Genomic DNA, 15,646 nt, shown 5'->3' on the forward strand with positions numbered 1-15,646 from the left:
GAGGAGGGGAGGTGTGAAATGCAAACGGCGAGATGATGTCATGTGCATGTATGGATACAATGTAATTATTAGAAAATACACCGATAATGGTCAGAAGAAAATTCTACTGTGCAGGTACATGTCACAGAAAAATAAGAGACCTTAGCTGCTTCTAGATTTTATTTCATACTTCAAACATTTGACATATTTGGGGGTCATATTTATATATAATCTCTATAGCATTTTACTTATTTGACATAGTACAAAGATTTAAATACGGCAATTTTGGAACATTCTTCCCTTGGGAATGTACCAAATAGATATAGTCATATATATATACATATATGTATATTTCATCATATTTTATCAAATATTTCCCAATATATAGATACAGCTCAGGAGGCAAGGCTGCCATCATCTCTTGGAATATTTCATCAAATATTTCATCATATTTTATCAAATATTTTATCAAATATTTCCATATATATATATATATATATATATATATATATATATATATACACAGCTCAGGAGGCAAGCCTGCCACCTTCTCCTGGAATATTTTATCAAATGTTTTAGGTGGGCTACCACGATGCCTGGAAATCGTGAAGCGAGGTCTTCCAGGTCTTAAGTCCCCAGATCTCCTTGATCTGTTGCTACCGTCCACATGACAAGGGCTTTAGCTAACGCAGCAGAGTGGCCAAGGACTCACTGGCGAGCCTTTCTACAGCCTGGCCACCAGAGCCATTTACACTTCTACCCACATGGAAACACATTCCCTCCCTTCCCTTCTCGTCCATCCCATCCTGCATACAGCCCACCAGCATCCATGCTGCCGCATCCTCCGACTCACCTGGAATCTGGCTACTTCTCCTCACTTCTCTTCCCACCATCTTGGACCAAGCCAACAGCATTCAGGTTATAAATCGTAGACATTAACTTCTCTCTGTTTCGACTGTACTAGAACTTCTTCTCAGGACATTTGATCTCTCCTAGGATCTGCGGGATCTTGCACTTCTGGCGTTGGCTCTCAGCACTTGAAGTTTCACTCAGCTGCGGTCCAGGTGTGCTATGTGGATCTGGGTGATTGGGCCCTTGATGTTTCTGACTCCACCTGATTTGAGGATCCATTCTCTTTCACCAGTCCATGATACTGGTCTTGTGAGTCTGTCCCTAACATGCCTGGCTTTCCCTCTGTGCTGCTCTGCGTTTTCTGTCCTGGCCCTTGGGGAGCTGTCTTCACAGATACATTCCTGTCTTGTCCATTTCTCTCCTTCAAGTGTTTAGTCCACTGCAGCCTGCTAGATGACACTTCCTCTTGCCAACCAGTTCAGACCTGAACATCTCCATCCTTCCTGTAATTTGATATCACAGCAACTATCAAATATGATATGCTCATGTCTTTTCGTACATGTATATGGCATGTATTCCTAAAAATATTAGAAAGTCACTACACTGTCTTTTTTAAATTTTCAATAAACCTTTATTTATTTTATTTATTTATTTTTATTGGTGCATTGTAATCATACATCACATTGGAATACAAGACTTGAGAGGATATACAAGCACACATCATCCAATTAGCCCTCATCCATCCAGCCCCCATCCCATTCCCTCCCCCTCCCTCGATCCCATGCTTGTTTGGTGATTAACTTTGATACATTTGTTTATGTACCTCTTGCGTTTTAAAGAGGCTCCATCCTCCCCTATTCCATACCCTCTGATTGGTCACCTTAATTGCTTCACTATAGGGCCCTTTCTATAGCTCGACCTCTTCCTGTTGCCCCTTTCCTCCTAGTTATTGCTGATTAGGGGAAGCATCTGGTTTTTATTTTCTGTGATATTTCGCTGTGCATGCCGCGTTGCAAGTACCAATCCCACTCTTGACAGCCCCAGTAGTGGCCTGGCTACCCGGTGATCCAGACCTCGCTGGCTCAAGCAGCGGCCTTGCCTGATGGGAGGCCCTGATTCTGGTCTCTCTGGCCCTGACACTGGCCTAACCCTGCAGCTGGCTCCGATCCTGGCCTCGGTGGCCCCAGCACTGGCCTTGCCTCACAGCAGGCTCCGATACCGGCCGCTGGCCCCGGCATTGGCCTAACCCCTCGGCAGGCTCTGATCCCGGCCTCGGAGGCCCCAGTAGCGGCCTTGCCTCATGGCAGTCTCTGATGCTGGCCATTGGCCCCAGCACTGGCCTAACCCCTTGGCAGGCTCTGATCCCAGCCTTGGAGGCTCCAGCACCGGCCTTGCCTCATGGCAGGCTCCAATCCCAGCTTTGTTGTGTCCATCGCCGGTCTCACCTCTCGGCAGGCTCCAATCTGAGCACTCTCTTCGCCAACCATTTGTCCCACATTCTCGAGGGTGCATGGTGGTAGCAGTCTGCCTCTGGGGTAATTACTTCAAAGGTTCCAGGTGTAATGCATCAGATCTCTGCCTCCCCTGAGTACTGGCCACTGCCACTGCCATTGCCTCCACCATTTCAAGTCTTTCCCAAGCTCTTTTTCCACTCTGAATGTTGTCCAGTGTTCCTAAGCATGCACAACGGTAGCATTCGACATTTGGTGTAATTTCTCCAAAAAAAAAAAAAATAAGGTTGGTAGGATCCGATTTCTGCTTCTCCTGAATACAAGTCTCCACTGCCATCGCGGAGACTGCTTTCAACACTGCCTTTCTCCTTGGTCTCCGCTAAACTCTCTCTTTACAGGTGATGTCCAAGATTCTTAATAATGTAGAGAAGAAGCAGTCCTCCTTCATGGGGAATTTCCCCAAAAGATCCAGATCATAAGTTTTGTCTGCATCTCCAGTATTCTGGCATCCGCCATGGCCTTCTTGACCCCTCTCCGACATTTTTCTTTTTTCTTTTCCATTTTTTTTTTTAATAATAAGAGAAGACAGTATGTGTGGTTTGAGGAGGTAGTGGGATCAGGCACTCAGTAGCACTATGACCCGGCCCGGTTTCCCCATGGGTCCAGTGTGCTCTGCACTACTCTGCCTGGGGCCCAGAGTCCTATGACCTGGGCCCCAGCTCTTCCAGGGGACCAGCGTGCCCCGCCTGACCCCTGCCTGGGACCCAGGGTATTACGTCTGGGCCCGGTTTCTCCAGGGGTCTGGAGTAATCCACGCAGTCCTGCTCGGTGCTCAGAGTCCTGTGACCCGGGCCCCGGCTGTTCCGGGTTCCGGCATGTTCCGCCTGACCCCTGCCCGGGACCCAGGGTCTGACGACTGGCCTGGTTTCTCCAGGGGTCTCTACATTGTCTTTTAAAATAGGCAGAGATTGCTTTAAAGAGTGGTACACATTGTATTTACTCAAATAATCACTGAAAGGATTAATAAAGAGTATATTAACATTATTCCCATTTTACACTAAGAGGAAAAAAATGTCCTGAAAATAGTGCATGTGGAATTCAAGTCACACCTATTGACAGTAATATTTTTTTTTTTTGTGGTCTGGGGATGGAACCCAGAGGCATTTGACCTCCGAGCTACACCCCCTGCCCTAGTTTTTACTCTTTATTTTGAAACAGTCTCATTGAGTTGCAGAGGGCCTCACTAAGTAGCCGAGGCTGTCCGTAAACCGTGATCCTCCAGTCTCAGCCTCCCGAGTGCTGGGATTACAAGCGTGAGCCACCACACCTGGCTAGTAATAGTCATATTCTTACATGATCATCCTTTTTTTTTTTTTTTTTGCGGTACTGGGGATGGAATCCAGAAGCATTTTACCTTTAAGCTACACCCCAAGTCCTGTTTTTTATTCCTTATTTTTTTGAAACAGGGTCTCACTGACTTGCAAGTGACCTCACTAACTAGCTGAGGCTGTCCTTGAACCGTGATCCACCTGTCTCAGCCTCCTAAATGCTGGGATTACAAGTGTGCACCACCATGCCTGGCTTTACATGATCATATGATTATTTTGTATATCATGTAAATTAATTTTGACATGGTGGACCAGTGCATTAATTAAATCAATAGACTATGTAGAGTATAATGATGTATTACTTGTAGACATCCTGTAAATATAAGTAGTATATTCAGCCAGGTGTGGTGGCACATGGCTATAATTCCAGGACTTGGAAGGCTGAGACAGGAGGATGGAAAATTTGAGGCCAGCCTCAGTAATTTATGAACACCTTCAGCAACTTAGTGAGACCCTGTTTAAAAATAAGAAAAAAAAGACAGGGCTGGGGGTGTAACTCAGAGGTAGAACGCCCTTGAGTTCAATTCCCAGTACCACAAACACAACTAGTATACTCAATGTATATGAATATGAATGATATGGTAGAATATCTAAAGTGTAATTGGAGCCAGGCGTGGTGGCACACGCTTGTAATCCCCGCGCCTGGGAGGCTGAGACAGGAGGATCACACGGGTTCGAAGCCAGCCTCAGCTACTTAGTGAGGCTCTCAGCAACTTAGTTGAGACCCTGTTTCCAAATAAAATATAAAAAAATAGGTCTGGAAGTATAGCCCGGAGGTAGAAAGCCCCTGGGTTCCACCCCCAGTACCACCAAAAAAAAAAAAAAATGTAATTGGTATCCTGATTTTGTCTATTTTTAATCTCATTTTCATCATCCTCATTATTACAAGAATTTTGTTGATTTCTGCTCATAGATGACTCACAATACACTTGATCGTAAGTTCATCTTACGTTCTCAATTATATAGCTACCCATTCTCAAAAATCAGTCCACCATTAATTATATTCTCTCCACTGTTCTACTGATTTCTCTGCTCATTTATCTGAAGTCTCCCCTGTCCTTCTTTTTTTGCTATACCGGGGATGAAAACCAGGGGCATTTTCCCTCTAAGCTACACCCCCAGCCCTATTTTTTATTCTTTGTTTTGAAACAGGGTCTCACTGAGTTGCAAGGGGCCTCACTAAGTAGCTGAGGCTGTCCATGAACCACGATCCTCCGGTCTCATCCTCTCAAATGCTGGGGTTACAAGTGTGCACCCATTTATTTTTTTTCTCTAGCTTCCATATATGAGAGAACACACACACCCTTGACTTTTGACCTTAGACTTAAGTGATATTGGTTGATCTCACTTAGCGGGGTATTCTCTAGTTCCATCCGGTTTCCTGTAATAATAAAAAATAGTAAAAAAAAGAAATTTTGTTTTTTATGGTTAAGTGAAACTCCATTGTGTGTCTATACTACATTTCTTTATCCAGTCATATGTCGATGGACACCTAGGTTGGTGTCCTATTGTGGCGATTGTGAATTGTGCCTCTATAAGCATGGGTGTGCGTGTATCACCGTAGTATTTAGTTTGAGGGGCAATGCTGTGTGTCATCATCATCCTCATCATAAATAATAATTCTGCACTTAGTTCTCACTTCTGCCACTGAGATAAATCGCCATTCTAAATAACTAGTAATGTTACATATGCTATCTCTGATTTCAGTGTGTCTGGACTAAACTCTTGGCTTATTCACTTGTGTGTGATATGACGTGGTAGAACTTTATTTTACACCCGGATAGTGGATGGTGCTGGGCTGAAGCTCGCCCTCTAGTGGATTTTTCCAGAAGAGCATGTGAGAACAACCAACCGGGTTCCTTTAGGAGCCATTATGAATGATGGACAGATCGGCTGTATATAAAATTGTTGATATAAATATATACACACATATATTTGCACATATATATATATAATGTACATATATGTGTGTATTCATGTATACATATATACACATACGACTGAGGATTGAATGGGGGGGGGTTCTTCCTCTGAGTTGTACTCTCCAGCCATTTTCAAAAGAATTTTTTTTTTTTTGGGTGGTACTGGGGGTGGAACCCAGAGGCTTTCTACCTCCAGGCTATACGCCCAGACCTTTTTTTTAAATATTTTATTTGGAAACAGGGTCTCACTAAGTTGCTGAGGCTGGCTTCGAACCCGTGTGATCCTCCTGTCTCAGCCTCCCAGGCGCGGGGATTACAAGCGTGCGCCACCACACCCGGCTTTAAAAGAATTTTGAAACAGGGTCTCATTAGGTTTCTGAGACTCTTGGTACATTGCCGATGGTGTCCTCTAATTTGCGATTCTGTCACTGCTTCCCGTGTACTGTGATTACCCTGATGCTCACACACATTTTCACGTGAGTAATTTTATGCAATTTTCTCCACTTTTTATTGTCACTGGATGTTGCTGTTGTGCCATACACAGCAAATATGATAAATTCCTCTGGCAGCTAAACGTTCATCACCTGGTGAATGGATAAAGTGTGGCCAATACAGATTCACTTATAAAAGCTTGAAGTTCTGTCCTTGATGATGGCATAGGTACACCTGGAGGACATTATGTTAAATGAAATAAGCCAATCTCAGAATGAAAAATGCCATTATAATTATGCTCATATGTAGTATCTAGAAAAATCTGTGCCATAGAAGTGAGAGTAGTATAGTTTTTAGTGGAGACTGGTGAGCTGAAGGAGGTGGAAATGAACACAGGTTGGCCACTGGGTAAAACGTCACCTTTAGATAGGAGGAAGAAGTTTGGTGTTCTGTGGCACAGTGTGTGAATATAGTTAACAATAATGCATCATATGCCTCAACATATTGAGGAGGGAGGATTTTGAATAAGTGTGCATTTTGCCAAGATGCTAAAAGTTACATAGTTTTACTGGGGTACAAATCAACATCGACTGTTGGGAGTCTATTTTCCCAGGGACATGGTATATCTGATGTGGATTTTTTTTTTTGGTGGTACTGGGGTTCCTGGAAGCCCTTCTACCTCTGGGCTACACTCCCAGACCTATTTTTATATTTTTATTTAGAAACAGGGTCTCCTAAGCCAGCGCGCGTGGCTGGCTTCGAACCTGCGCGATCCTCCTGTCTCCGCCTCCCAAGCGCGGGGATTACAAGCGTGCGCCACCACGCCCGGCTCTGATGTGGATTTTGACAGGTTGGGTCCCGTGGGGCGGGACCTTAGAAAAGGAGGAGACTGCTAGGCGATATTGCGAGACAGGCAATACCGTGAGAGGGGTGGAGTTCCACGCGATGTAAACTTTAAAAGGAAGGGCATTTCCCTTCCAGTGTCGGAGGAGCTCGGAGGTCATCAGGAGCGGTCCAACTCCGATCCCCGGGAGACACCGCATTAAAATTCTTTTTCTTCTTGGCGCACCGGCCTCTCTCGCCTTTTTATTTTGTGCCTAAAAACCTAACAGATTTGATTTAAGATACTTCATATTTTAAGAAACTTTCCTGATTAATGAGACTGTACTCTTCCCTAGAAAACATGATTATTTCTATGCCCAATCTTTTTTTGCTTGTATTTTGGTTTTAATCTTTAGCCCCCTTAGTTCCCTTCCACTATTCAACTGGTCTCTCTCCTCGTTTATCTGAAGTCCCTTTTGTTTTGTGTTTTTTCTCTAGCATCCACACAGGAGGGAAAACATATCAATCTTGACTCTCTGAGGCTGGCTGATCTCACTTAGAATAATGTTCTCTAATTCCATCCATTTTCCTGCAAATGGCATTATTGTGTTCTTTTTTTATGACTGAACAATTGTCTTTGTTGAGGCAGTAACAGGAGAGATATTCATTCCAAATGCTAGGCTGCTTTTGTTTCTTCTTGGGTTATACCTCCAGAGAAAGAGAGAGAGAGAGAGAGAGAGAGAGAGAGAGAGAGAGAGAGAGAGAGAGAGAGAGAGAGAGAGAGAGAGAGATATTAATTTTTTCTCCTTTTGTGTTGCTCGCCAAGCTGCTGACTGGAGCACCCTAAAACTGAAATTGGTTGAGATGAGTTTCAGCTTCCCTGCTCATGGGCTAATGGTAGGAAGGAATGAGAAGTCCCCTCTACTGAATTTTTTTTTCCAGACAGAATAGATGGATGCATCCAGGATGGGACGGGTGCAGTGTTCTAAATGCAGCTGGGGTCTAGGTCTGATTGGAACTTTGAAACTTGTTGGATAGTATTTACTCCACACAGAATAAACACATTGGCACACTCCCAGTCCCCAGCAAACGCTAATCTCTGTTGGGAGTCTGGGTCTCAGGGGCTCCCAGGATTCTACTCGCTGGTCAGGACAATCAACCATCCTGGCGGAGGAGCCACTGTGGGTCTGTAAACTGCCCTGCCTTTGAATATGTCCTTCCAAGGCTCAGATCCTGAATGTCAGCACACCCACCCTACTGCTTCTGGACCCTCTCTAGCCAGTCGCATAAGCCTCTAGGCTCGAAGGGAACGTGAGTTGAATCTCCTCCATATTTCTGATGCGAACCCCCTGAGTGCAGTGTTCGCTGTGCCTGTTTCAGCCACGTCCTGCTAGGTGTCCTGCTACGTCACTCCGGAAGCCGTGGCTGGGGCAGTATGATCACATTGGTGGAGAGCCCCGGGTTCCCCAGGAGCCAGCTCCAGCCTGGGCTCCTCAGGATGACTCCCACCTCAGCTCTCTGCTCACCACTTGAGAAACAGAGAGCATTTTAAAACATCAGCTCTCTGTGCAGCCTCTAATCTGGCCAAGTTCAGACTGCCTTGCCGCTCTATAGATGTTTCTGTGCCAAGTTAGCCCTCCGTATGTCTCTCTCTGTCTGTATTCCCCCTCCTTTCTGTGGTGACCCAGCAAAGGTGCTCTTCTGGCTTGGCTCCAGTGTATTCTATCCTGTCTTCTGCTTGAAACCATGGACTTTCCAGGTCTCTGATGCTCTGCCTTCCCAGCACTGGATTTCCATGAATCATTCAGTCACCTACCATGCTGAGAAGCAGTTTTCTCCCTAGTTCAATTTCAAGTCACAGCACAGCTGAGGAGTACAATCTTCCTCTGTTCCACCAGCTTTACCTCTATTCGTGTGTTTTCAATTGTTCTTAATTTTAGTCTCTAACATGGCAAATATTGATAGATATAGCCAGCATAAATATAGGGCTTTTGGGAACTTTGTTAGACAAGGTAATAATGGGAGAAAAATCAATATATATATATATATATATATCCATTAAATAATGACATATGTATATATGTTTACACATTTAACACATACACACCTATATTATACACACAGATTTATACAGATACAGATGTGGGAAAGGAGTTTATTAGGGGAAATGGCTCATAGAATTGTGGAGAATTCCAACAATAATCCTTCTACAAGCTGTAGATCTGGGATGCTGGTGGTGTGACTCAGTCCAAGCTCAAAGGCCTCAGAACCATGGGGCTGATGGTGTACTCTTGTTCCAAGTGCAATGACCTCAGAACCATAGAAACTGATGGCAACACTCCCAGTCCAAGACCAAAGTGATGACAATTCAGGGAGCAAGCGTGTTGTCCATGTCTTTGATTCCAAAGCCTAAGAAGCTAGAGTTCTGTTTTCTTTCATTTTGTTTTACTTACTTTATGAGTTGTTTTTTGTTGGTGTGTTGTAATTATACGTAATTGTAGAATTAATTGTGACATATTTATACATGGAAAAAACATAAATGGTTAATTTCATCCCCCATTTCCCCATCCTTCCCTTTTTTTTCTGCCTCTTTCTTACCTCTCCCTCTACTGTACCTGTCTCCCTTCTGATCTCATGAGATCTCTCCATTTTTTCCCCATTTTTCTTTGTAGCTTTCACACATGAGAAAAAACATATGAATCTTGACTTTCTAATTCTGGCTTATTTTGCTTAACATAATGCTCTCAAGTTCCACCCAAGTTCCTATAAATAACATAATTTTATTCTTGGTGGCTAAATAAAATTCCAGTGTGTGTATATGCCACATTTTCTTTATTAATTTGTTGATGGACACCTGGCCTTACTCTATAACTTGACCTCGTGAAGTGTGCTGCTATGAACATGGGTATCTGCTTCACTACAGTCTGACTTAAGTTATTTTGGATAAATACCAAGCAGTGGTACAGCTGGGTCACACAGTGACTCCATTCTTTGTCTTTGAGGAACCTCCATGCTTATGAAAACCTGGAGTTCTGATGCCCAAGATCTGAAGAAGGTTGTTCCAGCTCTTGAAGAGGGACCAGAAACTTACCTTTTCTCTGATTTTTTGGTTCTTTTTCAACTCTACGTGGGTTAGATGCTTTCCACACAGAGGCCAGATTTTCTTAGTTATTTCACTTGTTGAAATGCCACTATCTTCCAGAAACATTTACGATGATATTTCCCGAAATAATTCTGGCCAGCTTCCTGTGTATCCCTGGATACAGTCAAGTGGGTAAATGAAGTTAACCATCACAGGGATAAGGAATAATTTCTTTCTTTCTTTCTTTCTTTCTTTCTTTCTTTCTTTCTTTCTTTCTTTCTTTCTTTCTTTCTTTCTTTTTCTTTTTCTTTTTTTGGTGGTACTGGGGTTCCTGGAAGCCCTTCTACCTCTGGGCTACACTCCCAGACCTATTTTATATTTTTATTTAGAAATAGGGTCTCCTAAGCCAGCGCGCGCGGCTGGCTTCGAACCTGCGCTATCCTCCTGTCTCTGCCTCCCAAGCGCGGGGATTACAAGCGTGCGCCACCACGCCTGGCATAAGGAATAATTTCTAAGAATCTTTAGGCATGCTGAGGTCAACTGTGGGAACTGATACATTAGATTAATTTCAATTTGGCTCTTTAAAATGAGGTTCTCAAAATATTTATGATGGACAAACTTCTAGAGACAAAATGTACCAAATCTGAGCCAAATCTGAGCCAAGAGGATAAGAAACCCAAACAGACAAAAAAAAAAAAAAAAAAAAAAAAAAGCAGTGAGACTGAAGCAAAATGATTGGTGTATAGGAATGCTAAATATTTCCACAAGTAGATTTTGTATCTGACTACTACATTGAAGCTTTTATCACCTCTAGATATCCTCTGGTTGAGTTTTTGTTCATTGAAGTAAAGGATCATGTCGTCAGAAAACAAAGATTTTCAATTCTTCTTTCCCTACTTGCATTATTTTCTCTGATCTTATTGCTAAGGCTGGAATTCCAAGTACTTTGTTGAACAGGGGTGTTGAGAGAGAGGCATTCTTGTGTTTCTGCTGGAAATCCTCTGGTCCTGAGATTTCCTATATTGAAAGGATTTTTTTGTTATTGCTTCAGTCTCACTGCTAGAAATGTGTCCATTTCCTTGACATAGTCCCACTTGTTAACTTAAAAGCTTTCAACAGAGTCATTAATGATCCTTTGGATTCCCTACGTATCTGTGATCAGATCTTCCTGTAAATCTCCAATTTCATTAATTTGGATATTTTATCTCTCTTGGTTAGATTAGCTACGATTTACCAATCTTGTTTGTATTTTCAAAGAAGGAACATTTTGTTTCATTGATACCTGTTATTATTTTTTCTTTTCTACTGCATTAGTTTCAGATCATATATTAGTTATTTCTTTTCTTCTGTTGATCTCCCTCTCTCTCTCTCTCTCTCTCTCTCTCTCTCTCTCTCTCTCTCTCTCATTTTAGCGTTGCATGGGGAATTGAATCCATGAGCATTTTACCTCTAAGCTACACTGGCAGCCCATTTAATTTTTGTTTTCAAACAAGGCCTCACTAGGATTTTGAGAATCTTGCTAAGTTCCTGAGGGTGGTCTTGAACCTTCAATCTACCTGTCTCAGCCTCCAAAGTACTGCAATTATAGGTGTGCACCCTCATATGCAGTGGTTATTGTTTTTTCTAGAACTTTGAAATGCACCATTATGTTGTTTATTTCTGATATTTCTCATATTTTTGGAAAAACATTCATAGCTTCAAATTTTCCTCTTAAGACTATTTAAGATGAAGAGATTCTGTTATTTTTCTCTGTGTTTGGGTTTGATTCTAGGAATTTTTAAATTTCTCTTTTAGTTTCCTCTTGGATCCATTCATCATCAAAAGTTTATTGTTCAATACCTGTGTATTAATGTAATTACTATGATTTTATTGCTGTTAATTTCTATCTCCATTCCATTGTGAAGATGAATAGATTATATTAAAATTTTGCATTTGATAAGGCTGGCTTTGTGTGCTAGAACACGATCTCCTTTGGAGAAGGTTCCAAGAGCACCAGAGAAGAAAGTGGATTTAGATGTTGTTGAATAAGATATTTTGTAGATGTCTATTATGTCCATTGATTTATAGTATTTTTTTAGATCTGAAGAGTCTTTACTTATTTAAAAAAAATTTTGATCTGTTGATGGGAGTGGTGTATTGAAATCTCCTAGTGTTACTGTAATGGGGTCCATGTGACCCTTAATGTTGAATGATGCTAGTTTTATGTTAGTAGGTGGTCTGGCATTTGGAGCATAAGTATTTATTATTGTTATATCTTTTTGTTGGCTTTTTCCCTTTACCAGTGTGAAGCAATCCACTCTGTATCTTCTAATTAATTTTGACTTGAAGCCTGCTTTTTCAGATATAACAACAGCTACTCTTGTTTGTACTTAGACTTTTTGCATGAATTTTCTTTTTTCATTCTTTCACCTTTAGCCTATGGATATTTTTCTGGGTCTAGTGAGTCTCTTACAAATTAATAAAGTTTGATTTTATTTTATCTATTATGCTCGCCTATTTTTTTGTGTGCGTGGTATTGAGGATTGGACTCAGGGGTATTCTACTTCTGAGCTACACCTTCAACACTAGTTTTAAACACTGGAGGACTGTGATGCCTCCAGTGTTTTTTAGGGTCTTATTAATTTGATGAGGGACTCACTAAGTCGATGAGGCTGGATTCTAACCTATGATCCTTCTGTTTTGTCTTCAAGTGACTGGGATTGCAGGCATGAACCAGTACACATGACTTCAACTCTATTTTTGTAGATCTCTTCATATTATCTACATTTATTCATATACCTGAACATCCTACAGGGTCCTTTTAGTTATTATTTTATTTATTTTAGTTATTATTTTATTATTTAGTTTTATTGTTTTTGGCACACAGGTGTATCTCTAACCTCTAAAGTAGTGCCTGAAATATGTAAGGTTGGCATTATGTATTTGTTTCTCAAAAGCAGTTTCTTTGATTACCACTTTAACATGAATATAACGACAGTGTGAGGCAAGATGATGCACACCTTAACACCAGTCCTTGGGAGGCAGAGACGGGAGGATCACAGGTTCAAGGACAGCCTCAGCAACATAGCAAGACTCTTAGAAACTTAGCAAGAATCGGTTTCAAGACAAAAAGATGAAAAAGGATGAGAAGTGTAGCTTGGAGTTAAAATGCCCCTGGATTCAATAACCAGAAAAGAAAGAAAAAAAGGAAAAAAAAGAAAAGGTATCAAATATATATTTACATTTTCTAGTAGCTGGATTAAAAAAGAGCAAAAAAATCAGGTAAAGGAGTTTTAATAGCATATATAAAGACATTTATTTTACTCAAGGTGTCATAAGTTAAATTGATGTAAAATTGTTAATGTGATATGTGGGCATATTTATTAAAACAGGCTTGAAATACTGTGTGTGTTGTAGATTTATAACATAATCTAATTCACTCTGGTGCCACTTGAATCTTCAAAGGCCACGGGGCTTTTTTTTCTGTATGTAAGTCATTAGGGACCCTCCTCTGTTGCAGATGGAAGCCTGGGAGTGAGCTCAGCCACGAAATTCTCTTCGAGAACAGGTAATTCTCATAAGTGAAATCAAAGAAGTAAATTGTGAAATAATTTTATTATTCTTCATCAGCATAAAAGGGCAGATGGTTGGGTAACATGATGATAAAACTGTACCAATCCCCTCCAGTTTCGGGATTTTCTCATGTATGTAAAAGGAATAAATTGTCACAAAGTTGTTTGCACAATAAAAGAACACAAAGCAAGCAACCAGCAGAAGGATAGTTTGGGTGGCTTTGTGTTCAGGAGATGACTGAGAAGAGAGGTAGAGGCTGTGGACATGCTGTACTCTCCTGTGGTGTCTGTAGAGGAGATTCACCATGTAGAGGCTGCTGCAGATCATGAGGGCCACAAACACAAGATCGTAGATCACTATGACACTTATGAATACATCTGGATTATGGCTCTTGAATTGTATAGTTTGACAGTATGGGTGAGAATACCCACGACCAACAATAGTGAAGTTACCATTGGCCCTAACAGTTTCAATGATGTGGACATACATCAGCATGTTGATGACCCAGAGGAGAAGGAAAGAGGGAAAAATACATGCAGAGAGCTTCATCTTAAGCCATGCCCACTTAGTGTTCCTGGGACTGATGGTGATGGCTTGAAATACACTCAGGAGAGAGGTGATGCTGATGGAAAGACCACGGATTACTCTGGAAGAGAATAAAAGTGACTGACAACCAATATCATCCAGAAACCTTCGTACTCCAAAGGATGATGCTACATGTGATAGCGATGAGAATATGATGCTCAGGATATTGACCAACGTCAGGTGCATGAAAATGGAATCGATGGGCTTCTTCAGATGAGGTTGAAGAACAAAGATGTAAATATATAGTCCAGAGAGCAGTAAGTTCCCTATGACACCGATGCAAATTTGTGATATGTGGAAAGTACCTAAGATTGTGGCAACTGGAACCTCCATTGCTTTGTTTTCAGTAGTAGACTTTGCTGGGATTGGGATGGGACCCAGGCCCTCACTCATGCCAGGCAGGGGCTGCATCACTGAATTACATCCTGAACTTGAAAACAAAATTATCTTAATGATGTTTAAGATAATGTTTTTCTTAAGCCAGGCCTAGAAGGAAAAATAATTTGGTTATATTACAAGGTTATTTTAAAAAGTGGATCTTACAGAAGAATGTTCTGATTGAAAGTTCAGCGGATAAAACGGGTGTTGAAATGTCCAACATTCGTGAATTTTAAGACTAGAAGTTGGGACTTCCGGGTAGATGGCGATGGAGGAAAGCGGCACTTACAAGTCCCGCTAACAATCCAACTCTACTACCTCAAAACCAGCGCCTTTCAGAGCCAGAAAACACCACAGCAAAGAAATAAAAACGGTAAATACAAGGGACAGAGAAAAAGGGCTGGAAAAACAAGACACCGGAAAAAAACCAGCCCGAAGTGAGCGGCCAGAGCAGCCGGAGCGGCCAGAGCCGCAGCGCGGATTGGGGGGAGCCGCGGAGCGGAGCGGCCTGAGCAGCCGGAGCTGCCAGAGCCGCGGCGCGAAACGGCCGGAGCGGCCAGAGTGGCCAGACCCGCGGTACAGAGCAGCTGGAGTCGCGGTTCCGAGCAGCTGAGCAGAGCGGCCAGAGCAGCCGAGCAGAGCGGCCAGAACAGCCGGAGCAGTCAGAGCTGCAGCGTGGATTGGCTGGAGCGGCGGCGCGGAGTGGCTGGAGCCGCAGAGTGGAGCGGCCGGAGCAGCCGGAGCGGAGCGGCCAGAACAGCCGGAGCAGCCAGAGCCGCGTCGCGGAACAGCCGGAGCAGCCGGAGTGGCCAGACCCACGGTGCAGAGCAGCCAGAGCCGCGGTGCAGAGGGGCCGGAGCAGCTGGAGCGGCCAGAACCGTGGTGCGGAGCAGCCAGAGCCGCGGCGCAGAGCGGCCGGAGCGGCGCGGTCTACATCTCCCCTAGCAACACCAGGCTCCAGAGAGGAGGGAGACTCAAAACAGAGCTCAAATCCAGAGAGGAGGTACTCTGGCCTCGCGGCCTAGGATGCAGAAGCAGCGTCTTACTGCTGGCGGCAGCGGCGAGTTCACCGGACGGCCCTAGACCAACCCACTCAACCAGCCACCAGGCGCTTGAGAGGAGGGGTGGACAGCGAGCCGAGGTGAGCAGGTGCTGAACAGCCGGGCGGCAGTCAGCAGTTTTGTTGGTGCAGGGAACATCTAA

General features: G+C 43.0%; 1 protein-coding gene across 1 annotated transcript; it reads right to left on the reverse strand.

Annotated features, from left to right (window-relative positions):
• Window positions 1-13,447: 13,447 nt before the first annotated feature.
• LOC308268521 (vomeronasal type-1 receptor 4-like) lies at window positions 13,448-14,476 on the reverse strand (the record flags this gene model as incomplete). Its single annotated transcript, XM_080703643.1, has 1 exon — window positions 13,448-14,476. The coding sequence occupies one exon, from the start codon at window positions 14,474-14,476 to the stop codon at window positions 13,448-13,450; it is 1,029 nt and encodes a 342-aa protein (XP_080559769.1).
• Between the last annotated feature and the right edge of the window lie 1,170 nt (window positions 14,477-15,646).

This window comes from Muscardinus avellanarius, assembly GCF_963383645.1.
Source record: "Muscardinus avellanarius genome assembly, chromosome: 10".
Taxonomy (NCBI): Eukaryota; Metazoa; Chordata; class Mammalia; order Rodentia; family Gliridae; genus Muscardinus; species Muscardinus avellanarius.